This window comes from Lutjanus erythropterus, chromosome 12 (genome assembly GCF_056507025.1).
Source record: "Lutjanus erythropterus isolate fLutEry1 chromosome 12, fLutEry1.hap2, whole genome shotgun sequence".
In the NCBI taxonomy this organism is placed as follows: Eukaryota; Metazoa; Chordata; class Actinopteri; order Lutjaniformes; family Lutjanidae; genus Lutjanus; species Lutjanus erythropterus.
This window is the reverse complement of record NC_139328.1, coordinates 16872607-16900564: the sequence shown is the minus strand read 5'-3', so window position 1 is coordinate 16900564 and position 27958 is coordinate 16872607. Positions and strand designations below refer to the sequence as shown.

The window sequence follows — 27958 nt, the reverse complement described above, 5'->3', positions numbered from 1 at the left end:
TTTTGTTCCAGAGATGTCGAACTAGGGATATTTTTTCAAGTTGCACTTATTTGACATCATGTCAGCATGATGATATAAATATTTATAATCCTTGAAGCTTCTATAAAATTATGAATTCTGGGTATTTTTATATTAGGAGGTCGTCTGTAGCGACAAACCCAGAAAGATGTATCCCCTCAGCTCTGCGGAGCGTTTTAGCATCTTTCAGCTCATTGTTTTGGTTTTACAGCCAGTACTTTACTATTTGGGTTCAGTCTAGGGCTGGGCAATATTGATTTTGAAAAAATAATATAAATTTGCAATTATTTCTACTGGTACTGCATGATGAATGATCATTTTTACATCATTATTTATATTTTCATGAAAAATTGAGAAGGAGACCAAATGACATTTGGATCTGATGACTTTATAAAAAGTCAGAAAAATCTCACATAAATTTCAAATATTTTCCAAAAGGATGAAAGAGACGGGAACTGAATTGAACTGACAGCACGCCAACATCAGACACACGCCCATCTACAAACCAATCAATTGCAAGTATGGGGAGACGCCCCTGATGTAGGTGATGACAACTGGACAGAGGTTATGCCATGTATAGTCCTTAAGTGCACTCATTCACATAATTGCAATGTGAAACCAAACCTAACGGGATCAAATGTATATAATGCAACAAAAATCTTGATGAGGACTTCCAGGTGTGAAAAGCCCCTTAAAATTTAAGTTTAAGTGAATGGTGACAGCTTTCAGACGGAAAAAAACAACCGAAACAAGCATAAAATGCCTCCATACTGCTCATTTTGTGTAATTCAAGTCTCCTAATGCCTCCACATGCCAAGCTGACTTGAAAGACATTATTTACACCACGTTTTTGGCCTAAATTGTCACGGTAGATCTTTAGCTTGGAGCCAATTTCACGTGCGCATACACACTGTCTGAACTGGGTGTGTATGGTGTGATGGTTTGTGCGCACAAGTGAACTGAATGCCAGGGCTTTAGGAGACTTTGATTACAGCAAATGAGCAGTATAAATGCATCTTATTTATTTATTTTTAACTAACTAAAAAAAAAGATTAAACTTGACCTTCAATCAGCATCAGAGTGAGCAGATAATGACTGAATTTTCATTTTTGGGTGACCTATCCTTTTCATGATATTTTGACTTGTGTATTGCATGTCAAAAAGCAAAAGTAGCCTTGTTGCTGGCTCTGTTGTGGGGTTTATTCAAAAGAAGAGAGAATCTTCGGTAGTGTAGAAGGGATTTGGGAAAAAGGTCAGACCTACAATAAACTATAGTCATTTGTAAACAGTGTAACATCAAAAACGGATAACAAATCATATTAGTGTTACTTCCTCAAGCAAAAGCATCCAGTTGAGTACGTCAAGAGCCAGAAATTACAACAGCCCAACAGCTGATATGAGGTCCAAACAATCAAACATGATGCATGATCATGATTAGAGCTGCATCACTTAGTCCAACTATCATTAAGTCAATCAACAGAAATGTACTCTGCAACTGTTTTGGAAAGTGATTGTCTTTTTTGCTGTTTCCAGCTTCTCAAATGATTTGACACATTTCTTTGTCATACATGACAGTAAAATTAACATCTTTCAGTTTTGGACTGACAGTCAGACAAAACACAACATTGGAAGATGCCACCTTTGAAATTATAAGTGGCACTTTTAACTACTTGCTGACATTTTATGAACAAAAAGAATATTCAACATTTTTCGATAATAATGATCGTTTTTTAGAGCTGTAATGATTCACTGATTTATTGAATATTAACTGATTATTAAAGTAATTGCCAACTATTTTGGCTGATTCGAGTTTTTGGCTGATTTGACTCTTAAATGCATATATTTTCTTCTTCATTTTATATTTTTTCTTCTTCTGGGCTTCATGAGTTAACAAGAATTGATGTGGTCAAATAATAACAATCACAGTACCAGACGACGACATTTTGACTTTAAAAAGATATCGTCACAGATTTCTTTTGCTGGAAGAAGAGATTGTAAAACTTTAAACACAGTTCGTTTGACATTGTGCTGAACCTCAGTTGTCTTTTTATTGTTTTTCCTTACTATAGTGCGAGTCAGTGTTGCTGTTTCTAATCACTTTTTTTATGTTGAGCTGTTTTATATTTGGTTGTTGAACTTTGGTAAAACTAATAAACTGTAAATCAAGCAATAAAGAAATGAATAAACACATTGTGAAGACAGGGACAGCCTGGCTATAAAGATAGAGTAGCTCCATGTATCACACCACCTGCTCCACTCACTTGTCTTTTATGGGCAAATGGAGACTGAGGATGTTCCCTCTGCCATTATATCTATAACTTGTATTGTCGAGGGTTATATTTGAGAGCAAATCAAGCCAGTATGTCCTGCGGCATTCAGCCAATCACAGAAAATGACTAATGCCACTCACTTATGACACTTTAGCTTTATCCTACTGTAATATCTGAGTTTTTAAGTGCTGGCTCTTATGGTCGCAGATGGCCAGCGGGCAGAGGAGACTGCACTGCCGGCCAAGGACAAACTGTATAGTCATGAATCTGCTGCTCGCCATTCACCGCAGATGTCCGAACTTAAAGTGAGGGCTGCAGACATTCGGTTTGCAAAAGAAACTTACGTGCAAAAATGCAATTAAATGCAACAGCAAATGCAATCAAGAGCAGATGCTGCATTTTCAGATTTGAATTACGATGGAGGACTTTACAGCAGAATAGCAATTATTCTCCCTGTCTCTTTGTGTTTGAAGGGCAAAGGCAGGGGGGAATCTGGCTGTTGAGAAAAACATCGACCAGAGAAAATCCATTTCAATTTGCCAAATGCCAGTGCAGGATTACTGACATTTAGCAACTGATATTTTCCCTGAAACTCAATAGTATCTCTCCATAACTCTATAATAGAGCCTCTCATTGATAGTGATTACACACAGCATGACTGCTCACACAGAGATATCTGAGTATATATATCCCCAATGCAACACATGTGAGAATCTGAAAGGATTAGACCAACAGACAGATGCTGTATATCATCTGCAGGACAGGGGAACAAACAGCGTCGCCAATTTCCTCCTCCACTCGACTAAACAGACGTCCAGCCTCCGCAGACATTTTCTTAAAGGTGTTATTTGTTAAAGAAATGTGTCTGACAAGGAAACTTCTCCTCAAGGCTGCCAGAGAGACAGAACGCAGCAATGCACACTGAATTTTCGAGTGGCTCAGCAATAAAAGGAATTTGTCCTGTTTGCAGCGCAGCCCTGAGGGATGATGACTAAGATACCTTGAGGTTATAAATGCATTGTTCTATCCCGCGAGGTTATTTGCATCTCCTTCAACTAGTTTAAGTTTAAGAGAAGCTTGTACAACAAAAAACATCACTCAGTCTTTTCATCCAGCAGAAGAGGAAGAAGAAAAAGATAAACGGTGCGAAAACTTTCCAGATTCTCGTACCGGACTAGAGTTGAAACAGTTGAGTAATTGATTTTTCTCTCTTACGCAGGGATGGGAATTAAGAACAAAACTGCCCAATCCAATCAGAATCTTACGCCCGTAAGCTTATCCGTTCTTTTTATCAATGCCGGCATGTTTTTCAGTTGCTGAAAAACACTGACGTCAAAGTCGTGTCTACGCTGCTGGAAACTTCAACAAGAGGGAATCACAACGGAGAGCCTTTCTCAAAAAAGTTTGTTTAGATTGAGAGAAAATAAAACAGCTGCATTGACACTGAAAACCTCTGCAGGCCTACGTTTTTTGCACACAGAAAATTGTTTAGGAATTGATAAAGAACTGGACCAACAAGCAGAATCGATAATGGCATTGGTACTAATAAAATCTCAAAGAAAGATAGGATGGCATTAGTTAACATTAATAAATTAATTATTCAAGTGGTCAGACAGAAAACCAGACCTCTTCTCCTCCTCTTGGCTTTGTTTTCAGGCTTTAGAAAATCTAGATTACAACAAGAGACTCTGTCCAATCACAGGTTGATAGTTGATTGTTGAGTCTCGTTCCCAAAATGCCAGTATTTCGTGACCTGTGACTCAACAAACTGTCATCAAAATCAGTTACTGCATCTTTAATATTTTTGGGTTTTAGACTGATGGCTAAAGCCACAGGAAAACAGTGTTTTGTTTTTTTGATTAATTTTGTAATGTTTTAAATGATAAATCAATGAATTCAGAAAATAACTGGCAGATTAATTAGTAATGAAAATAACTGTTAGTTACACCCCATTCTCAGAAAATCAAAAACCTTCTCTAAATGTCTGTCAGGATGAGATTACATGTCAATCAGGGACAAACAGAAGAAAAGACGGGCATGGAGGAATTTGCTCTTATCTTCCTGAGCTGCACAACAAATAGAATATGTTGGACCAGATAAAGGATACGCTGCATGTAGGATATATTTTTAAGTCAGGTCTCACTCTAAAATTTATGGTCTGAGCTTTTATTGAGGGAGAGAAAATCTGAGTCAACTGAATCCTCTTTGTTCACAGCAGCAGACATTTCTCTGAGATTTCTGACCATGAAATCATTCAAATTATTTCCCAGCACAGCTTTTTTATTTTTCATTAATCCTCTTAGATAGTGAAGGTTGCGAAGGAGAGTTTGAACAAAAGCATTGTGAAACTTGCACACAATAAACTAACCAGCCAGGTGAATCGAAGGCCACCAAACCACACCGCTATGTGGCACAAGCAGGTGTTGATGCTGGAAAATGACAATTAAGCTTGTGGAGCTGATTCTGTGAAAGCCTGTGATGCTGCTGCAAAACTGAGGGACGGGAGAGTGCGACATTAATGAGTGTGTGGGAGTTAAAGGTAAAGTTTGGATTATCTGAAGTGGGGTTGTATGAGGTACGACTATCAACAGTCAGTTGATTATCAAGAGTAGATGGTAGGGCTGCAAAATCAGTCAAAATATTGAAATCATAGTGTGGCAAATCAAATCACAGAAGCTGCACCATTTTGATAAAGGAAAAACGTGGGACAAAACAAAATTATAATCAAGTACTGTAGTGCTGCAGAGATGCCCTGATTTACAAATCTTGTTCTCCAGATGTAGGAAAACATTTTTGTTTGTTACAGACCTCAACAGATGTCGCATCATCAGGATTTTGAAGCTTTTTTTGTTGCAAAAATAAATGAATGAATCATGCTGCAATCACAATATCTGTCAAAATGATCACAATAAGATTTGTTTTTTAATCATACAGCACAAACCTCGTAGACGGCAGTCAGCACACCCCAGTTTGGAGATGCAGAGATGAGGACCAGCACAGAAAAAAAAAGGTCCATACAAAAATATCAATATCCGTTTAAGTGTATGCTATATTTTGAATATTTTCACTGCTTTGACTTGTTGTCAGACAGCCTTTTCTGACAGGAATCTGTCATTATATGAGCTAAATATCATTCTCTTCAAAGCCACTAGACTCCTTTGATAAAGTCATTTTACCTTGCAGGACATGGGAGCTGCTGGTTTACCACTGCCTTGATCTGGTAGTTTCTTTGTGTGATTGTGTGACTTCAGTGTTTTAAAAGGTTAGTTTGGATTTGCCAAAGTCACACTATAAGATAAACAATCTAACCAATTGAGGCAGCAATAAATCAGCAACTTCTGTGTTCTGCAAGGTTTAACGATTTTGCCAAAAGAGCTCAAAATTGGTTTGGAGCTGGGGTCAACAACCTGCAGCTCTGGAGCCACATGTGGCTCTTTTGTTCCTCTTCAGTGGCTCCCTGTGGCAAAAAAAAAATTACACAGAAATGAAATTTTCATTTCTATAACATAATTAATTTCTCATTGCAGTATGTCTAAAGTGATTCTTATGTTCTGCAATTGGAAAAATCTGTAGCCTATACACAGAATAAAAAAAAGTGTTGAGGTATTTTGTCAATTAAAATTTGCATCACAGCCTTAGTCTTGGTGCCTTTTTCTCCAAATTTTACAGGTGGCTAGTCTTAAGCCTCTCTAGGCTAGCTATGGATGCCAAATCCAAAATAGAAAAGTCTCAGTGGAAAATAGAGAATTTAATAGTTTTCTTTTTTTGCCCAAAATCACTCTTTTGATGCTAAAGGTTACAGACCTCTTGTTTGCAGAGAGCAATATTTACCTTATATGACAGCGACCTCTGCTTCAAAAAGTATGTCTGACAGCAAGCTGTGAAAATATTCTAAATACGGTGTACACTTACAGTGATATTCATCTTTTTTAGGTAGGCTAGCTGAAATATTTTTGCTGCTCACTCTGTCCACAGCAGTACACTGCATAGCTTCCATGCTGGTACTCCTCTCTGCTTCTCCAAACCAGGGTTGTGTGGGCTGCCATCTACTGCAGGTAATACACTGACTGGATAAAACAACAAAAAAATCTGAATTATCCCTTTATGGTCGGGGAGGTGGTGGCAGTGTCAAGAGTCAACAACAAAAACAAAAACACCTGCAGTCATCAGGGAGTTCAATGAGAAGCCAAAATACATCTCTGGACAGACAAAACAATCAGAACCCCAAACCCACCAGTGAAACAACAACAGTGAGACTCGGCAAACAAGCAGCGCAGCTTCCTTACAGCAGGTCCGGTGAGCAGATGCAACATTACCAAATGTATACTATGACATTTTCAGCCACTGCCCATTTCCTTTTTCTTCCACAAATACCACAACGGAAAGTTCCAGGGGACCGGCAACCATAAAAGCAGACGAGGGATTACATTTCATGAAAAAATTGACTGCACTTTACTTAATGCCCTCACTTAACTATTTGTGTCCGTCAACCTCTTCAGTTCACGGAGGCAATCAGCCTCCTGGTGCTGGCGCTCAGAGAACTGCCAGGCCTCCACTGGGGATAATAACAGTGGCACTGAAACCTTTTATTAGCTGGGCTTGGTCAAGAGCCCTCAGAAGGGGCCTATGCTATGACCAGACCGGCTCCCACTGAGCACGTCACCAACTTCAACCTGACACTTCAACGAGAGATGGAAAAGATGAGACTGAATCAAAGCCAGGATGTTCATCCAGGATATCTGATGCTGTCTGCAATTCTGCAACAGGCTGAAAATAAATCCTAACATGTCAAGGCAATAAATCAGGCTAAAAAGCCGGTCTGGAGGGAGCGGGCGTGGCGCACAGTTGGACAACACTAATGCAATTACAGGGATTTTCTGCTTGCTCAGAGGCTCGGTTCAAGGGCGGAGCGCGGGAAGCTGGAGGCAAGCCGCACAAACTCAGCCGTTACTCAGGGTAACAGCCAAGCCTGATCCTGCCACCTCACTGTCTGGAAAAGCTGCTGAGAAAATACATACAGGATTACTGCAGTGTGGGTCTGAGATCAAGGGTACACTGATGAGTGCCGCCTGGTTAAACTGAGCTGAGCTGGTCCTGATTCTTGAATTTTCTAGAGCAAGAATTCATTTGTGAGCAAAAGGGATGCAAGTTGTGAGCTAAGACAGATAGTGCAGCCATTCAGAAACTTCAGAATGCCACGGCCCTGAAATCTGAAAATCTTCTGATGCCCACATACAGGACTAAATGCACAGATGACAACAAAAAAAGTTGAGATATTTCAGTGTTAATCTGACAGGTCACCAAAAACAGCACAACACCTGTTAACCTAGGCCAGAAAAATGAAGAACAACATGTACCTTAAGTCCCATGGCTTTGTTTTATTAATTCAGATTTTCTTTTTCTAATTAATCATAAAATTTGATGATAAATTTGACTCAAACTTATGGAAAATTATGGTTTCTCACAGTCTACCTGCAGGGCCTTCATGGCCCACTCTCTGGGAATCACTGAAATAGCTGTGGCTTCTCTATCTACACCTAATTCAACAAATGGCCTCACTAGAGCTGGGTATCCTTAAAAAATGACAGTAGTTCCAATACCAGTACCCTGAAAGTGAAAACAATATCAATAGAATACTTTATTTTATACTTTTTCCCCTACTTCATTCAATATCTATCATGGATGCATTCCTGAAATAATCCCTCAGTATTTTATGCATTTATTTTTATCAGATACCACAGATGTTTACTGTGGTCACACTCTGAACATTTTGGTGACATGTCGGCACGTTGAACTGCCAACTGCGTCAAATACACCACTCTTGACTTCCACAGACTGTATGGGTTGTAGCTGCTACGCTGGTGAGTTAACCACATGTCGCATAATGCTTGTTGCGATTAGCTGCAAGCAAACCCATAGAAATGGTATTTTCTCTCTCAGATTAAATTCTGAACAGCAATGAATCATTTAATAAGTAATCATTAAATCATTTATCATTAACATCCCATCCATCATAGTAAATGAGTCTTTGGGTTTTGGACTGTTGGATGAAATAAGTTATCTGAAGACATCACTTTGGGCTCTGGAAAATTGTGATGAGCATTTTTCACAATTTTCTGACATTTTATAGACAAAAAGATTAATTTATTAATTGTGAAAAGAATTGTCAGATTAATTGATAATAAAAAAAAAGTTAGTTGCAGCACCAATGTTGGTAAAACATGAATCAAAATCCTGTTACTATATTGCCTATTTCTTGTGTTTTCGGAAACAGTTTACTGTTTCGCTGTTATACGAGAAAGACTGTGAGCAGGAGGCCACCATTGTGTTTCCAGTTTGCAATGAAGTCTCCTTAAATTCAGATCAAGATGTCAAATGTGGATCAATATTCTGTTACTACCATATTTTAGTAACTGTTTCTTGGTAACTGTGAAACTGTGGCCAGGCAGGCCGCCAGTGTTTTCATTTCCCCAGATGAGCCAAAACCAAGCAAGTGCAGTATGTCACCCACCAGCTCTAAACTCCCGTCGATACTGAGCGTGCTCTTGTCACAAAAAAACAAGGTTGTGACCGCCATAATGTCAGACTTGAGGCTTCAAAATAATACTCCACAAACCAGTGGGTGACATCACAGTTGGTGCACACTTGGTTGTGACATAGGACTGCTTCTACAACAAGATTTCATTAAACTATAAAATTGACAGTCCCAAGAAGGATTTTGCTTGCCCTTTCCCAGAAGCAGCTAAAAGGTCAGGGTCAGGGACAAACAAGCAGCTAAATAGGATTCTGTGTTTTGCTTGAGTACACTTCACCGAGGCAAACACTTCCTTTAAGCTTGCTCACAGTCTTCCCACTCAGTCTGATACCTCCTGCTGCCCCTTCAGATTCTGCAAGGCTTCTTTTTGTGCTATTTGGACAGCACTTCTAAGACACATCCAAGTCTACGGAGAGCACAACTCCTTATCAAACATGGCCTCTGCTGATCTGTCTCTTCTGGGGCTTTGGATCGCCTCTGTGCCAATGGGCAGTTAGGCCTTGCCAAGAATACAATGTGCAGCGGGGACTTGCCAAATGTAATCCAGCAATGGTGCAACGCGCTCAAATGAATCCAATTGGCTGGGAGCTGTACGAGTCTGTAACTACTTCATGTCAGGAAATTAACAGAAACTGCAGACATAAATGCTCCTTAATGTCAATAAAATGGCGAGATATGTGTGATTTAGAGTGCTGAAAGTCTGACAGGGCAGAAAAACACAGAAAATAAAGTGTCATTTAACTTAAATATGGGCGTTTGTCATGTTAACGGTTTTTATATTGCACCATAAAACTAAAAAAAAATTATCCTGCTGAATCAGGAGTATTGCAATTAAGCAGATTAACCTATAAGTAAATATGATGCTGATATCATATTCTTGATTAATCATCTGGTCTGTAATAAAAAGCAATAAAAAATACATTAAAAATTACATTACACACATTACAGTTCACTAAAGCTTAAGGTGACAATATTAAATTGTGCCTGACCAACGGTCCAAAACTATAAAATATTCTGTTTATTATAATAAAGATGATAAAAACCACAAAATTCTCATATTTGAGAGCCTAGTATAGTAACAGTTTTTGCATGTTTGTTTATTAGACTGTTTTCATATTGATATTGCTTCCTATTGTTCTCTAGTTGTTGCTGCTTTTATGCTGATACTGCCTTTGTTGTTTGCACATTTTGCTTTTCTTTTTTTCTGCCATGTTAAATGTCTTTGAGTATGTTTTATTTATTAACAATAAATCACAGGTTATTTATCAAGCAAAAATCTTGCCACCATGCAGCTACCAGCCAGGATTTCCTGCTTTTCTGTTTTCATTGTTAACTGAACATGTTTAGTTTTTGGGGTCATATTAAATAACATATTTGAAGACACCCTTGGACTCTGGGAACTTTTGCCTATTTTCTAACATTTCATTGACTAAATGTTTTACAAAATAACAATAACAAATTACCTGGTGAAAGGTAAGCAAGCATCTCTAATTATTTATTTTCAGATGTTCAACGGACCAAACAAATCAATTAATCAAAAAAAAAAAGTGAATGTGATGTGATCAATTTTAATCAATGATAAGAATAACCATTATTTGCCCTATTGCACCAGTGTGGAAAAAACTTGCAAAACTTAAAATTCCCTCGTGTGTGTGCGTGTGTGTGTGTGTGAAACAACACAACACACACATATGTGAGGACTAACAGGTTGTTCAGCCCAGATTGTTCTCACTACGTCACTTCTCACACATACTGAAGCAAACATCGCTCATTGCTTACACACATACACAATGCGAAGTCCATCCGGTATTTGTCATTTCCTCACAGCAGTCAGTTGGCAGATCACCTCGTGCATCATGTTCTAACCCAAAACTCCAGAGTTCGTCCAGGAAACCATCAGGGCCACATGATGCCATCTGACCACCGACAATCTGCCGTCTTGGCAGCTCCGTCTCTGACTCACAGATTGCACTGATGGTACTCAGTCAGTCAGTCGCTCCGTCTTTATCTACGAGTTCACAGCTGACTGAGTGAAGTGTTAAGAGGCCTGTCCTAATCCTGAAATGGTGTGTGACCCTTTAATCCCTGAAGAACTCGCTGTCTAAACTTAACGTGTGCTGCGCTGCAGATGGATCAGACAGGTGTAGTTAAAATAAACACTGTGGGCAGCTGATTATCTGAAAATAATACCTTAAAACCACCAAAATAAACACTGATATTAATAGAATACCCAGAAAAACAAATAATGAACAGTAATTCAAGATATCTGGACCCCACAGAGAGAAGATCATGTAGCAGCAGCTTGAGATGATTCATGAAATCTGAAAAAAAAAAGCTCCGCTGATATAAAAAATATAAATTTTCTGATATTAAAATGCCTTTTCCCAGTTTTCTCAAATGGACAAAGGGACAGAAAATTCAACCCTATCTCCTAGAAATGAAGTCACGCTGACGATCATAATCGCTGCCTGGTTTAAGCTCATTTTTTGAATGAATGAAGCACTACATTTATGTGGAGTGGTCAGGGTGGATGGTGGCCGTTGAAACGCAGGACTTTGAGAAACCAGACGGAACAGAGTTCGTATCCTCAGTCCCGTCTGTGGTGACACTGAGGCAACAAAAGCACTTTGGCTAAGGTTTGGGAAAGATCACGATTAAATGTTAATTGGTACGTCATGCTTAGTGCTTCATGAAGTGCCAAACCAAGACCAAGATCCTTTTACAAGACTGAATATTTTGGCGAGCAAACAATGACATTAAAGGGGTAGTTCAGATTATTTGAAGCAGGGCTGTATGAAGGACGTATCTTAAGACAGTGAATTACCTACAGTGGATGGCGGTCGGAACACCTCCAGTTTGAAGAAAGAGCGGAAGTACCAGTGTAGAAAGCTATCTACTGCAAAACATGCATTTCAAGTGTTTAGTGTTTTCTGTGCTTTTAACCCAAAACAAGTGGTCATGTGGAGGCATTTAGTTTGTTTTTGTGAGTCAAAAAACAAATCTCTGAAAGTGCCTTTACTAAGGGTTGGGATTTTGTTTTTTTTTTGTTTTTTTGAAAGTTGAGTTTTTTATTGTTTGGACTTGAAAGATCCCAAAGAACACAGGACGGTCATCTGGGAGCATCTTGATGTGATTAATACAGTCTGGAAGATATATTTTATCTAATCTCTGTGATTAAAATGACTTTTCTCTGGAAAGAAAAGCTGATGACTTGAGCAATTAATCATGTGTCAAAAAAAGAGTCAGGACCATCACCATTTGTTACCAAAGTTCACCTACAATACAGCTGAAAGCCAAGTCTCTAAGAATAAGTTAATTAACAGCTGGGACTAGAGATGCACCAATTCATTTTTTATCAATTCCGATCAGATACCTGATACTGATATCTGCTGATACTGAATCGCATCTTGTAAATTCACATTCAATCTTCATGATTCCTCTATGAGACTTTCAGACAACTAGACAGGAACCACAAGTATGACCCGCCGCCCTCCTTCTCCCACTGCCTCTCTGTATCTCACTGCTCCTCACACACATATATATATGAAGAGCATCCAAATTAACTGAAGGAAGAGTTCTGATTATTTGAAGTGGGGTTGTATGAGGTTCATAGTTACTGTATTACCCACAGTGCATGGCGGTTGGCACATCCTCGGTTTGGAGAAGCAGAGATGGGCACCAACATGGAAGCTAAGCAATGTACAACAGCAAAATGTATTCTAACTAGGACTGCACAATTAATTGCAATATTATTAAAATTGCATTATGGCCAAGTGCAATATCAAAATTGCTAAACGTTTTTGTTTTTTTTTGGCTGTGAGAAAGCAGCATTACAGTGAAGAACAGTTGTGCAGTTGAGTTGCCCTGGACTATAAATCTCTATTTCCAGATGAAAGAAAACATGTTTGTTTGCTAAAAAAAAAAGCTCCAGACAGCTGCTATAAAGATCAGACTAGGGACTCCGAATCAATACCTGGATCAAAACACGTCAGCAGAGGCACCTGATACTGATAGTGGGTCGTTTTTGTCCTGACTCAAGCTGGGCCTGTGATCTGTAGAAAGTCAAGACTTCAAATGCAAGAACAAATACAGATTAATAACTGCACTTAATTATTTTCTACATGAATACTGGCTCCACCCTCTTGTTTTGGGGTAATTAAAGCACAAAACTTCAACCTTGACATTAAAACCTCAGAGAGCTCCTTTGTGAATGCAGGTATAGTAATAACAGGGGTTACAGCCCAGAGGTTCTCTGTGAGTGACATGTAATTTTATGCTGCTGACCGTGACTGCAATTACAGAGTGGAACTTAATTTGTAGGCTGCCATATCACCTCTTTCATTAAACTCTGGGTGTCTTTTCTTTGTATTCTGTCCAAATAGGGGTGGAGAAGGAACAGGCACAAAAAAAAGCAGCCAAGAAAATGACCAGCGCTGGCAGCAGAGTTCAAGCACCCTGAACTGGCACATGATTAAACCACCCAGGATTAGAGACTACCTGAACAACACGACCAACGACACGTAGCGAGATCAAGTAAAGCCCTAAGTCTTCCCAGATGTTGATAAGATTTCTTGTGTGAGAGAAAGCTCAGCCCGCTGGCCCAGTTACTATTACTATGACTTCTGCAGTGTGTGGATTAATGCCAGATCTGCAGGGAGGTTATCACCCTTGGTTACCACAGTGAATAAGCTAACCCTTGCACCAGCCTCTGCAGCAGTGTGTGTAAGTGTGTGTGTGTGTGTGTGTGTGTGTGCGTGCGTGTGTGTTTGCACAACAGATGTAGGTTACATTAACATAATAAAGAAGCCACACGCTTAAATGGTACCCTGTTGGCTCAAAAGGGTTTTAGAGAATGGATGGCAACAGCAAAGCAGAAGACAAAGACTTCCTTTAGGTCATTCAGTCAGGAAAAGGGCTCAGTTAAAGTCAAACTGAAATTTGAATTATTTACTTTTTGTATTAGAAAATATAATTTAGGATGATACTGCAGCTATTGTCTGTATTTTTTAGGGATGTCCTGATCACATTTTTTTGCCTCCGAGTCAGAGTCATTTGATTTTGAGTATCTGCCGATAACCGAGTCCCGATCCGACACTTCATTAATGCATTAATAAGAAGCAGAAAAAAGAGAACACGTCCACATTTCCACCATGCGAAATGCCCATTTTCGCTGTCCGATCGTTTCCGATCATTTGAAAATCACGTGATCGGATCGGGATATCCCTAGTATTTTTCTATTTTTAAAACAATATAAATAAAATCTGGGGATATATTTTTGGAAACTGCATCTAACTGTAAGTAGAATGGGAAGATCAGCAAAGAAAGAAGAAAGAAAGAAACAAGAAAATCTTGCTCGAAATTCAACCAATTGATTGATCAATGTGAAAAAAACCCTGCAGTTTCTAGATCAACTAAATCAGTGCACTGAGTGACTCTACCCAGTATCCTAAATGGGTGCAAATCTTTTTTTTTTTTTTTTTTTTTTATTAACATGTAAAGATAAGGCTTGAGCGACATATATTTTGTCATACCTTCATACTTTCATGACATATTATTGAGGTATACAATATATGGAAGTATTTGTATAAAAAACAAACCAAAAACAACATAAAAAATGAGCTGCTGATAACAGGAGTCATTGTAACATATATGACATTGTCTAGCCTGCAGTTCTGTGTGTCTAAATATGGAATTAGCCTACTTAGAACAGTCTTGCTGTGTTTAATTACTTATGGCCCACAGAATAACAAATAAATAGATAATGATGACACTTGGATGTGGCGTGTAGTAACACATCAGTGGGCTAAATGCGCATTTGGTGGTGGCTGACTGCATTGAATAAAATCATGTGGCTAATAAACTGCTGTTGTAGCTGGAAGAAATCATTTCAAGATAAAGTTATATGTAATAATATTTTGACGATTCCACAACTCATCATTAATTGATTAGATACAGAGCAGAAATGACCAGACAATTATTTCTTTCCTACTGCCAAACAATTAATCCGTTGGCTTTCATGTTTTAATAAACTGATTTCATGTTATATTTTTATTTTCCATCAATAACAACAACCTCTACAGTATGTTAAACAACTTAATTCACAATTACTGTATAAAAAAACATCATACCTTTGAAATCTCTGAATACCCAGATATACCTTGATACTACCCAAGCCCAGTAGGTATATCGTTACCTTCAGGGCATGTCTATCAAGTATGTTTACAGAGGCAACACACAAACACACATGCACTCCGGCGAGGATTACAGGGCAGGACCGTCCAGCTTCTGTATAACAACAAAGCTAATGCAGCTTGTCTGCGCTATAAACTTTCCCAAAAAGCAGCAGTCACTGGCATCCCACCTACTATGTCTTTACTAAGTTGGCTCCACATGAGGTATAAAGTTCAAACAGTTTGTCTTGAGTGTCCCTCAATATTACAGCATCAGACAAACATCTCCCCAACCTGCGGGAACAGACATATTAGATGTGCAACATGCTAATGCCAAGTTTAAAAGGACAAATAAACACTGAACGGCATAAAACATGACAAGACAGTTGGTATAGATTCATCATTGAACTGCCTGACCCTCGTTGCAATCTGAAGTTACGTTAAAGTTACAAAGCACTATATCTAAAATAAACTTTTTATTATTTATCTCCTGACTAGGGCTGCACAACTAATCGCAATGACAATGAAATGCAATATGGCCAAGTGCAATATCCAAACTGTAGAACCAGAGCCAAATCACAATTTTTTGAAGAAAGAAAAATGCATGAGAAAACAGCATTTTAAGTGTTGCAGAGATGTCCTGGCCTAAAATTCTTGTTCTTGAGATGAAAGAAAACATGTTTGATTGGGAGAGACCTCAAAAAAAAATCACAACATCACAATTTTAATCTTTTTTTTTTCAGTGAACATGAAGATGCAATGAAAAAAACGATCATTTCCACTATTCGTATCACATATCGCAATTTCAGTCAAAAGAATCACAATATGAACCTGCAGCCCTACTCCTGACAATAATGGATTAAGGTGTGCTTTTCTCCTTATGAGAATAACACAAGCGATAATAAACAATCAATCGAACCAACCAACCAGAAGGTGTCAGCTCAAAGCAAAAACTTAATATCAGCCAATATATCATCCCAGCCAATTTATCAGTCTAGCTTAACTGAAAACACTGGCCCCTCAAAAGTGATTCATTGTATTATGAACTACACTATTTTTTGTGTCCTGGATACCAACAATGAAGGGGGGTTATCACGAAAAAAGCATAAAGCAATTATAGTTTTAGGTTAGAAACTGAATTTAAATGGATTTTCATTCTGCTTTGATTCATATCACGTTCAGCACATTCATGAGCAGAGCTGGGGACTCGAGTCAGACTCGATTCACATATTTGATGACTTACACTCAACATGACAAAATCAAAAAAGACTTGCAACTCAACTTGACTTGAGTCTTTTGACTTGATACCTTCCCCCCAAGACCAAAGATTAAAAAGCAGGATATGTTATTTTAAAAGTGTGCCATGAATCAATTAATTTCTCTTTGTTTCTTGGATCTGCTAATGTGAATGTTATTCATTCATCCCAGCAAGTCATTTAATTCCTCAAATTCCCAAGATCCTCTTTGTCTGAATGAGTCTGACAGCATCCAATCCAGTTGCAGGAGAGAATGAAGGACTAAAGTTTTGTTACTCCCAACTTTGTTCAACATTTGAAGTTACACAAAAAACCAGTAAGCTAAGACTGTTGTTAAAAAGGCACTACATTTGGTGAGGAGCACATTGTGATTTCTCCAGCACTTGAAACTCAAAATTTAGGACTTGTGACTTTGGTCTTGTCAGTCTTGCCTTGGAAACTGAGTGCAAAGACTTGAGACTTACTTGTGACCTGTAAAACACTGGACCTCAAGCAAGAACATTTTTGTATTCTTTTATGTATCTCAAATTTCTCTTTTTTGTACAGTGAGATTGTATCAAAACAGCAGATTCAGCAAATGGTTGAACTTCAGATAACTATTTAAACTATTACACTATTTAAATGAGCTGCCTGTGTGTATTTGGGTGCATGAGCCTTGTAAATGAGCAATTATACCATATAAGGCTTTGCTTCCCATCCTGTAGGTCAGGAAGTCTTCATTCATGAAAATTGCATCAAAGAGTAACAAGAATAACTTTTAGAGTTCAGAGACTGAAGTCCTGCTTTCAGAGATCCATAAAGTAAAGTATAAAGTTTTAACAGTGTCAGCAGAGGAATTAAGAGACCTGCTAAAGCAGAGGAATGGGGAAAAACGAGTGCCGTTAATGCCGTGTTACCTGAGGCTCATGTTACTAAAATAAAAAAGAAATTGTTCGATATGATAATGGCTTAAAAACATCTTGCCACGGCAAAACAATCAATGATTGTAACAGGAGGAGGAGGAAGTTTCAAGCCTTCATCACTGAGACGAAGGGCAGAATAAGTGTCATAATAGGTGATGTTAAACCGAGGACAGACACCAAGAGGCAGTGGCCAGTTTAAATTAGTGATGAGCTTTATGTGTAATTTTAGAATTATATTATAATTTGAAATGTAGTGAAACAGAATAATGCTGACATAATTATTACTTTTAATTTATTTTTCAAGACAAAAATGTCAAAAAATGTCAAACTAATGAAATATACAGTCATCATTTGATTTGGATGACAGAAGACTGACAGCACATGAATCCTGCAACAGGTCTGGAAATTGTCTTTGTACCTAAAAAAAAAAAAAAACATAATACAAGAAAGCAGGAGAACGCAGCAGGTTCTCCTAAATCATTTGCAAAACTGCTTAAGAAATCTGTTCTTGCATGAATCCCAGTGACTTGGTCCCAAACTCACTTTATGACATAATTGTCAATCCTCCTGATTTTCTCAGGAGACTAACATTTTTTCATTGCCTTATCCTTATTTCCTACCAGGATTGCAATTCTCCTGTATTTCTCCCTTTTTATGACAAATTTTCACAACTTTTTCCCATTGTCATTATCACAACCTGTTTCTAAAAGCCTGACACAACTCTAAAAGTCTTCCTAAGAAGCTCCTGAAGGGAGGTTTTAAAGGAAAGGGTCATGCATTTTGCAAAATCTGCCACATCAATTTTGTTCTAATTTTTCTTTTATGTAAGTCCAAGTTAGAGACACAAATTATTCTGTATTCTTTTCTGAGAATTAAAAGTAAATTTATGTTGTTGCAGTCTAGTTTTTGCTCTTGCAGTGTTACTTTGTCAGTTTCATTCTTTAAAAGTCATCAGAATACAGGACATAATGTCTCTGAAACTATTTTTTTGTATCAGCATTCTCCCTATTTTTGAGGTATCAAGGTTGGCAAGTATGGTTTATGAGTAAAACTAAACTTCTGCTATAAAGCGACCCAAAAAACTGTCATGACATTAACTATCATTATTGTATGAAGGCCTCTATCTTCCTCTCCTTTTGCTGCAGGATTAAAAATGAAATCAACTTTTCCTTCAGAAGCCTGTGCAGCCTGATTGAGAACTTGAAAACAATGGATTCCCAAAGATCTTGTATAAATTTCACACTCAACACAAGGGCACAAAGGGAAATCTGAGCACAGATTTGATAGACCTCTGAATATAAACTGGAGCCTCAGCCTCATTCAACATCATGCCAGTGCCCTGTGCTTTCTCTAAAACTGTGGCGGGGCACTTTTTATCAGCCTGCCTGCTGCTGGAACACAGTCACATGGGACCAGGGCGACTCAGAGAAGTGCCATTCATCCCTGCAACTCTTAAGAACTGGGACACTCACTGCATTCCCCAAAGCTGTTCCAACACCTCTCAACACAAATGACTGTGTATTTGTGTGCGTGTCCATTCATTAATTACACTGAAATCTCCTTTTACTGTTTGTGTACCCGCATGAACCCGTCAGAAAAAAACTTGCTGCGCTGGCCTTGTTCTGCCATATGTAGTTAGGAGTAACAGCAGCATCACCGTGTTTGGATGATGGACAGGTCATCCTGAACTGTTGTGATGGAGGACAACAGCCGCAGCCTTTCCCAGCTCAACCGCGGTTCTTCACGGATGAACTCACTCCAATTAAAACGCATGCCAACAAAGGGGGAACCCTGGACATCACAGCTCTCTCTCTGCAGGCCTCTCTCACCAATTATACACATGAACTAAGTAGCACAGTGCAAGTCAAACTGTTCTCAGTGTCATGAACTGTACCAAGGCAGGACAGGCTGCTGGGTAAAGAAATGCATCCTCTCCTGCACCTGAACACATCACCTAACACATACTATGCATGCTGTAGGAATATGTAGATACAGCTGTTTTCCATATTACTGTCAGTCTCTTTGAATGCAGACCGTACAGACTGTCTGTGTGATTGAGATGTAATCAGAAAATACCAATACAGGTTTATTTATTTAGAGCTTATTTCAAGAAACACAACATTTATGTCATTTCTTTATGTTTCTACAAGCTTTGTTTATATCAGTCATCCATTATTTATATATATACCTGATATTTAGGTACTTTTTTTACAAAACATGTATTGGCAAGACTCTGGCATTGTGTTATGTATGATAAAGTGGTTATGGTTCAATAGATTGCAATATATTGTAGAGCTGCAACATTTAATCGATTAATAAATCAATTATGAACTATCTGCAAATATTTTGATTTTGATATTTTTGATTCCAGCTACTTAAATGTAAAGACAGACAGTCTGCAATTCATTTCATTTCAGTTTCAGCCATTTGTGTCTCGTACGTGGTTGATAAAGTGAACAGAAAGTACAAAACAGCAGAATAACACTGTCAGATGACACATGATGTAAAGTTAACAGCAGCGGTGCATCACTTGAATCTGTCATCAGTGATTTCTACTAACAGAAACATCTTGCACATTTTGATAATCCTCATGTATCATGCTTGGGTGCTGAAGAAAGTAAATGGGGCCATGCTGCAGCTGCAGGAGGAGAACAAGTTGCTCGGTGCTTCACTTCCAGCACTCGTGCAGAGCAGCTGTCCCGCCGTGATAGATCATGTCCAGTTTGTGGAGCTAAGGAGAGCCAAACTGTTGAGTCTCTGTCTAAAATACAACCACACTTTACATGACAGCGGCGAGTCTTGCTCTCCGGCTGAATCCATGGTCTGACCTGGCATAGCAGTTCATAGCGACACGTCTTCAGATAACTGTTTAAATGATCTGCCTGTGTGTATTTGGGTGCATGAGCCTTGTAAATGAAAAAAAACTTAATGTCACAATTATACCATATAAGGCTATGCTTCCCATCCTGTAGGTCAGGAAGTTTTCATTCATAAAAATGGCATCAAAGAGTAACAAGAATAGCTTTTAGAGTTCAGAGACTAAAGTCCTGCTTTCAGAGATCCATAAAGTAAAGTATAAAGTTTTAACAGTGTCAGCAGAGGAATTAAGAGACCTGCTAAATCCGAGGAATGGGGAAAAACGAGTGCTGTTAATGCCGTGTTACCTGGTATAGCAATGTATCCCAAAACTCATACAGGAGCTCGTACCTAAACGAGCAGCCACTTCTGTTGCATGTTCATGGTTTGGGTACGAAAAGTTGGGCTCTTTGATATAGCTTGTTTACTTATTAACATGTTTTTTTAAATGAATATTAAAAAGTACTATTTGCAGGAACCGTTTCTATTATACGCAACTAAATATTGGCAGAAGAAACATGTTTACATTTGGCTTACGTGGAAAAATTTGGTCTATCAATAAAAACAATGGCTGCAACAAAACGCAATGGGGACAATCTTAAAGAATAAATCGTGATGTACATGAATCATGTGATATAAACGTCACTACTTCTGTTCCACTGGAGAAACAAATTCTCACAGGAGAATTAGCACCATCAATTGTTCATCTTGATGAACAGACTAATAATCATGGTTCAACATTAACCATGCTCCATGGCCAGAAAAAAGTTAGGTTGTCAGAATAAGATATGCAACCACCTGCCACTAGTCGAGGCTGCAGCATCGTCAGACAGCAGCCCCTCTTATCCAGAAAAAATGCCCCGATGGCCCATCCAACCTCAGACGCTGTGATCAACAAAGTCGGAAAGATGTCAGCTCGTAAAAACCAGCATGCTTTGTCTGTGTTTTAAACTAGAAAATGAAAACAAGGATGAATGTAAGCTATGTCCAAATAAACTGATATATACCCACTCGACTGGAGCAATGTTAAACAACATTCAGCACAGACACGGACATTAACCTGCAAGCGGAGCAGGCTGCTGCTGCTGCTAGCAAGCAATGTGGAAAAAAAAAATTTGTGCAATTAGAAGGGAAAAAAAGAACCAGAAGCACCGGTTTTCAGAGGATTAATTTAAAAATAAATATAAGGAAAGTCTGGAAAATAAAGCAGGGACATGCAGATACATTAGTTCATCTATCAAACCATTGACCATCACTTTATCCATCCATCTATCCATCCTCTATATCAGTTTATTACTAAGAATTACAAGAGGACAGATTCAGCAGAAAAGCACAGAAACACCATGAATGCCAATCTACTGTATGGATCATAAATATACAAAAAGAACATATGCATTTCCACTTTGGTAAGACAGTGCTGTAAATGTCTGATATCGACCGTGATAAAGCTAAAGTTGTATTTTACAACAGGCTGATGTTCGGATACTGGTGTCACTTAACTCAAAGTTACAGCTCATTTACTTCTGTCCACTCCTCGTTTACGTTTCCTTCAATCACTCTGAAATTTGTACCATGTAATTACACTTTCATTTTCTATTAAAATACAACAGTGTCGAATCTAGTGTGAAATTATCTCCTGTCGCTGATAACAAAAACAGCCTGAACGAGTCTGTAAAGTGACATGTTGTTGACAGAGACTCGTTTCTTCCTGTGGGTGTTGGAGGATTGACAGGAACTACAGTTCCTTTAAATGAATGAAAACTCTTAACTTTGGCAGACTAAAGTAAAGATAAAACACAGAGTCTGACAACACCAAACTAAGATTGTATGTTAACTCTGACAGACTGTCTGACTGAAGAAAAATAAACATGTGATGAAGGGAGAATGATGCTTGACACCTTCAACTGTGCTTGACTGTTTGTATAAAACATCAGGAGAGAACTTTTTTTTGTTTTTACTGTATTAAAACCTCAATTATCAACAAATTACATGCTGCTATACTATAATCGAATGATTCCAAGCAAGTCAAAGTGATATTTTACAAATAAAGAGTTTGATAATGTAACAAGTGGAACACAGCTCCTGTGTTGGTAAATCAGTGGCCTGAGTTTCAGTACCAGTTAAAGCTGAAACAGTTGGTTGGTCAACTAGTTCATTAGTTGATCTGCTAAAATAATCTGCAACTCTTTTAATACATTAATCATTTCGGTCACTTTTCAGACAAAAAATGCAAATATTATGTATAGTTCTCCAGGGAAAATATAACACTGCTAGACTATTTACCTCCCTTTAAAGGGATACTTCACCTAAAAGTGAAAATTCAGGCATTGTTTATTCGCCCTCATGCAGATTTAAGGTCAGGTTTAGTTTTTCAGTCCACAAAACACTGCTGGAGTTTCAGAGAAACCATTCACTTCTATTGTTTGGGAGATTCTGCTTTTGTTCACCTGTGAAAACTAGCTAACTAGTTCACCATTATAGACAAGTGCTGAACAGTGATTTACTAGGTTAGCTAGCTTTTGTCAGTGTTGTGAAAATTAAATGTGTTGGGTTTTCTTCGTGGTGGTGGTTAGCACTGCCGCCTCACAGCAAGAAGGTCCTGAGTTCGAATCCTTCAGCTGGCTGGGGCGGGGCCTTTCTGTGCAGAGTTTGCATGTTCTCCCTGTGTCTGCGTGGGTTCCTCCCACAGTCCAAAGACATGCATGCTAGGTTAATTGGTGACTCAAAATTACCCGTAGGTGTGTATGTGAGTGTGAGTGTCTGTCTCTGTGTGTCAGCCCTGCGACAAACTGGCGACTTGTCCAGGGTGAACCCCGCCTCTCGCCCAATGTCAGCTGGGATAGGCTCCAGCCCCCCGCGACCCTTCGGGAATAAGCAGTTACAGAAAATGGATGGATGGATGGGTTTTCTTCATGAGTAGAAAAATCAAGAAAATTCAAATAAATACCCAACTTTTTTTTGCACAATAAATGAAATAAAAAAAAACTTAAAATATATATATAATACAATAATTTGGTGCCCCCCCCTGCAGTAACCCTGAGAAGCCCCTGAGGAATCAAAGACCCCCTGTTGAGGTGAACACAGGTGTTCCCAATGATAATAATTAAAGTTCCATTCAGGTCAAACAGTCAGGGGGCTCACTGAAAGGCTCTGCTACACTAAATGGAACCAGCCTTAATTGCTGAATGGTTTCATCTGTGTTTACCCTGTATCAGTTTGGCTGTTGTGAAAAATGTATGCTGTGTGATGCTGTCATTATACTGAGAAACTTTCTCAAAATAAGTACATTATTTCTGAGAAACTACGTCATCATTTTGACAGTTTCTCATTATTTTGAGACACTAAGTCATTTTTATAAAGTTTCTCATTATTTTGAGATACCAACTATTTGTTTTGACAAAGTGTGTCATTATTTTGAAATACAAGTCATTATTTTTAGGAAGTAACTCATTATTGTGATAAAGTTTCTCATTATTTTGAGATAGAAACTCATTATTTTGATGTTTCTCATTATTTTCATATCACTCATTACTTTGAGACAGCAACTGATTGAGACACCAATTCATTATAGGTCTACTTAAGATAATTATTACTTGTAGCTCTGAGACAAATTGAGTGTTGTGTCACATATGAACAACTTATTTAAACTCTTGCAGTGTTGATGGTGACAATATGTGTAAATTACTGACATACAACTAAAATTAAAATTGTGACACAAAGATAAAGAGAGTGAGAGTGGCTGAGGAACTTTTTGTTAACTTTCTCCTCCTCTGTGAAGGCATCTCTGTGAACTCCTCTCCTCATGTGAACACCTGAACGTGTCACGCAGGATGAACACAGCTGGATGGCCTGCATGCGTCTTCCTTTTCCCACGAACGCTAATCACAAACATGGACTGAATGCAACACAAACACAAACACGAGGGCCTGCATGGCTTTTCCTTCATGTGAACAAGCCAAAATTACAAATTCAACCCAAAAAGAAAAAGAAAACACACACACATACACACAAACACACACACACACACACACAGGCGACCACACAGAAGCCAGAGGAGGATAATTACCTCCACGGAGCATCTCCACCACAGCTCACATTTCACCTCACATCTGCTAAAACGCACACGGACGTGAAGACAACCACGTCAGCTGCTCCTGCTGTGTTTTTTCCTCCTTTTTCCTCTTTTTGACTGTGATGTATGTGAGAGAGAAAGCCCCTCTTACCTTCCACATCCAGGCCATTCTTATTTCTACGCAGACAATGGTGGACCGCTTGTTTTCGTCAGCTCCAGACCGCCGTTCACCGCCTCCGTCTGCCGACACTTTGACTCATGAACGCATCACGGGAGGAGACGCTGCTGCGGTGCGGTTATATGCGGGGCTCGGCTCCATAAATGTTGGAGTGTACCGTTATTCGTCTCCTCTCCGGTTTTTTTTTTTTCCCATGGAGCTGCTGGGACCTGGACCGACGCTGCGCTGCTACTGGCCGGCGCAGACGCAGAGCCCCGCCCCCTCTGCGTCACGTGACCACCTCTGATTTCCTGACTTCTGCCTTTACAGCATAACAATCTGCAGACAGGCTGTGTGTGAATTTTGGGATTTTATAACTGACATATCAGAATAAGCTTATAAAAAAAAAAAAAAAGATCCTGTAAGTCAATATGATGATAAACTTCATAAAAATAAGTAGTCATTGTTTTTCAGATACCATTATCAAAAAGAAAATCATTAATTTGAGATTTCCTATATTGAGACACTTATTTTAGGATACTAACTCATTATTTTTGATATTTTTTCTCTATTTTTTTCATCTTATTCTGGGATGAAAAGTCATTATTTTGAAAAAGTTCAAAAAAAAAGTTCAGTTATGCTGAAGGACCTCTGTGATCCACAATTTATGAAAAACCTTGAAACCTCTTTTTTTTTTTTTTTTTACTTTTATGCCTTTATGTTTTTATGGCCAGAGGCATTATGTTTTCAGACTATCCCATCTGAACATGATATCAAGAATGCCTTGAGGGAATTTCTTCACATTTGGCACAAATGCTCAGTGGCACTCAGCTGGCACCGCCTCAGTCCTCCCCTACCAGCTTTCCATGATTTCATGAGGTCACCTTGACCTTTGACCACCAAAATGTAATCAGTTCATCTTTGAGTCAAAGTGATTTGTGCCAAGTTTGGAGAAATTCCCTCAAGGTGTTCTTGAGATATGATATTCAAAGGAACGGGACAGACAGATGATATTCTACAGTAGAATCTACCAGAACTACTTTCTGTCTACTTGAAAGAAAGTAGTTCTTACATGAAATAGCTCACAACAAGGTCTGTGGGTTACCTTGAGTAGTCGGGTAGTTGCTTTTAGTTCCATTATATTGGGAAGAATGTTGATGTCTCAAGCTCAGCGACTCAAAACTACCAAAATTATTTAGATGGATAAATAAAATGATGGGTAAGATAACAAATTGAATTGCTTGATTTTGGGGTGAACTGCCCTTCTGAGTTCAAAGTATTCTTCCCCAAAACTACTCAGAGTATTAGTTACTTTAACCATTTGATGTTTAATGCAGTATTATCTAATCAAATGGAGTTTGGGTTTTCCTAAATCTTCAGTCTAAATTACTCCCAACTTCTGCTCTGTTCTGACCAGCTGTCACAGTCACCTCTCCAAACCCGCCCGCGCTGCAGTTTGTTTTCATCTGTATGTTTGCAGTCAGAGAGGTTTATTGGCTACAGATATGCAGATGAAAGGCTTGGATATGAATTCAAGTTGTAGGCAACTCAGTGAATTATGATTTTAAACAGTAAATGCATAGTGTAATGCATACTTACTCATGAAATTACTAGGGCCCCCCCAAAAATTACTTAATTGCAGTAATTAAGTCTTACCATTTTATAAAATTACCATCATATACTGATCACCAGTAAAATATTTCATCATGGTTTGAAGCACATCGCCTGATATGTTTTTAGTCCTGAGTAATCCATCTTTCCCAAAACAAATCAATGTGGAAGAGTGCATTCAGTAGAGTGCAGATCTCTGCCAGGCAACCCCCAAATAATATATCGCTTGTGTGTGTGTGTGTGTGTGTGTGTGTGTGTGTGTGTGTGTGTGTGTGTGTGTGTGTGTGTGTGTGTGTGTGTGTGCATGCGTGTGTGTGCATGCGTGTGTGTGCATGCGTGTGTGTACATGCACGCACATTCAGGTATAATCACTGGACATACAGCTTGTATGCACTTAATACCTTTTATTAAATTAAAGTCTTCACCACGTACATTGTATGAGTCTGGACAGACATGGATGAAAGCTGTAACTTGACTGGTTGGTGGAGACAAACAACTGTGAGGAGGTAATTCTGTGTTTTTTGACTGCTGACCATTGACCATTTTATTCAAAAATTTTTCACCACAAACTTGGTTATATGTAGTGCTGGACTCAAGACTATCTGAAGGGGAAAAGTGAAAAAATAAAAACTGTATGCAGTGAAGCATTGAAATTTGTGATGTAGTTATGGTGAAACAGTTCCAATCCCTGGTTTAGATTAAATGTGTGATTGTCTCATTGTATTACTTACAGTACAGTAACTTTTGCATGCAGTTTGCATGTTCTCCCCAGGCCTGTTGAGTTGGTCTCCAGACTCTGCACGGCAGCTGCCCACTGTTCCTAGGACTACGATGGGTTAAATGCAGAAAACAAATCTCGCTGTATGTTGTACTTTGTATGATGTTTGATAATAAAGTTCATTTTTACCTCATTTTACTTTTTAATAAACACAGGGAACTATAAACTATTAGAGGCGCATAGTGACCAACTAATTATATTGGGCAGAACTTTCTCCACCCATAGGGCAGCCTAGAGGGAACTTTATCATGTTTAATCAGCCATCAGCCAATTATTTATGCAGCTATTTTTTTTTTTTTTTTTTTTGCTTCAACATCGGCCAAGAGTCATCTGTTTTGTTGATTAGGTATTTTTAAAATTAATTTCAAAAAATGATCTGTTGACTCCTTTATTAAAGTAATTAAACAAAGTAACATTCACTGATTTGTTTATATACTTATATATTTATGTCAATGGTTGTTGTATACCCTTGCTGTGTTTAATTTGTGTTCTTTTTCTCTAAGCATTGCACTGCATTGTAAACTGTTGCTAGGATTTTGTATCATAAGGTTAAAGGCATAATATGCATAATTTTCCTAAAAAATAAACAAAAAACAATGTATGGACTCATATAAACATAATTACTTTCAATCATCATTTATGACTCACTGGAAGTGTGTGGTGGTGCCTGTATCTGCAGAGACTCTGCCCTCTGCCTCTGTTTCCTTATTTTCTTACTAATTTGCTGTGCTTGGGAAGTTTTACCGACTCTGGTGCGTTTATGAACAGCTCGGGCAAACTGATTCTACCATTACAGCAGAGGTGTAGCGCTGCCAGAGTGCACCACAACAATGCTTTGGTCCCGATCAGATAGAGCACAGTTCTTGCAGTGAGGTTCGTCTTTTTCCAGTTGTTCTGAAAGAGTTTTTTTGGAAAGATATTATAAGTGTCTGTGTGTTTAGTTCTCAAACCACAGAGAAGTAGCTACAAAAGCACTGACTTCTCTGCTGCATTGCTTTTTTGCCTCTGGTATCTGCCCTATTTTACCGTTTCATGTTCACTGTCAGCTGATAGGAGTCGGGTTAATTCACTAGTTATGAAAAACAAACATTTCCTGATTTTGCTTCATAATAAAAGCTTTTAGATAACAAAATAGCAGGGGACCTTTATTGTGAACAATTTAGAGGAAATAAGACGATGAGCTCATCATCAGTTAAATACACACTTTGCTGTGCTGGGTTGCTGCACAGAGTCAAACCACATCAAGCCAAGCAGTACATGTGTGTGAAAAAGAGGCAAAAGAGCTGCAGAAATTACAGACTGAGGCAAAAAGCCTTCGTTCCCACTGAAAAGG

General features: G+C 38.5%; 1 protein-coding gene across 1 annotated transcript in view; it reads right to left on the bottom strand.

The window, feature by feature from the left end:
- Positions 1-25373, bottom strand: part of st6galnac3 (ST6 (alpha-N-acetyl-neuraminyl-2,3-beta-galactosyl-1,3)-N-acetylgalactosaminide alpha-2,6-sialyltransferase 3) — a 104305-nt gene extending 78932 nt beyond the window's left edge. The window contains exon 1 of the mRNA XM_084732054.1: positions 24231-25373. Within this exon, the coding sequence (XP_084588180.1) occupies positions 24231-24248 (18 nt within the window). The 5' untranslated portion in view covers positions 24249-25373. The remainder of the gene's footprint in view (positions 1-24230) is intronic.
- Positions 25374-27958: the final 2585 nt, after the last annotated feature.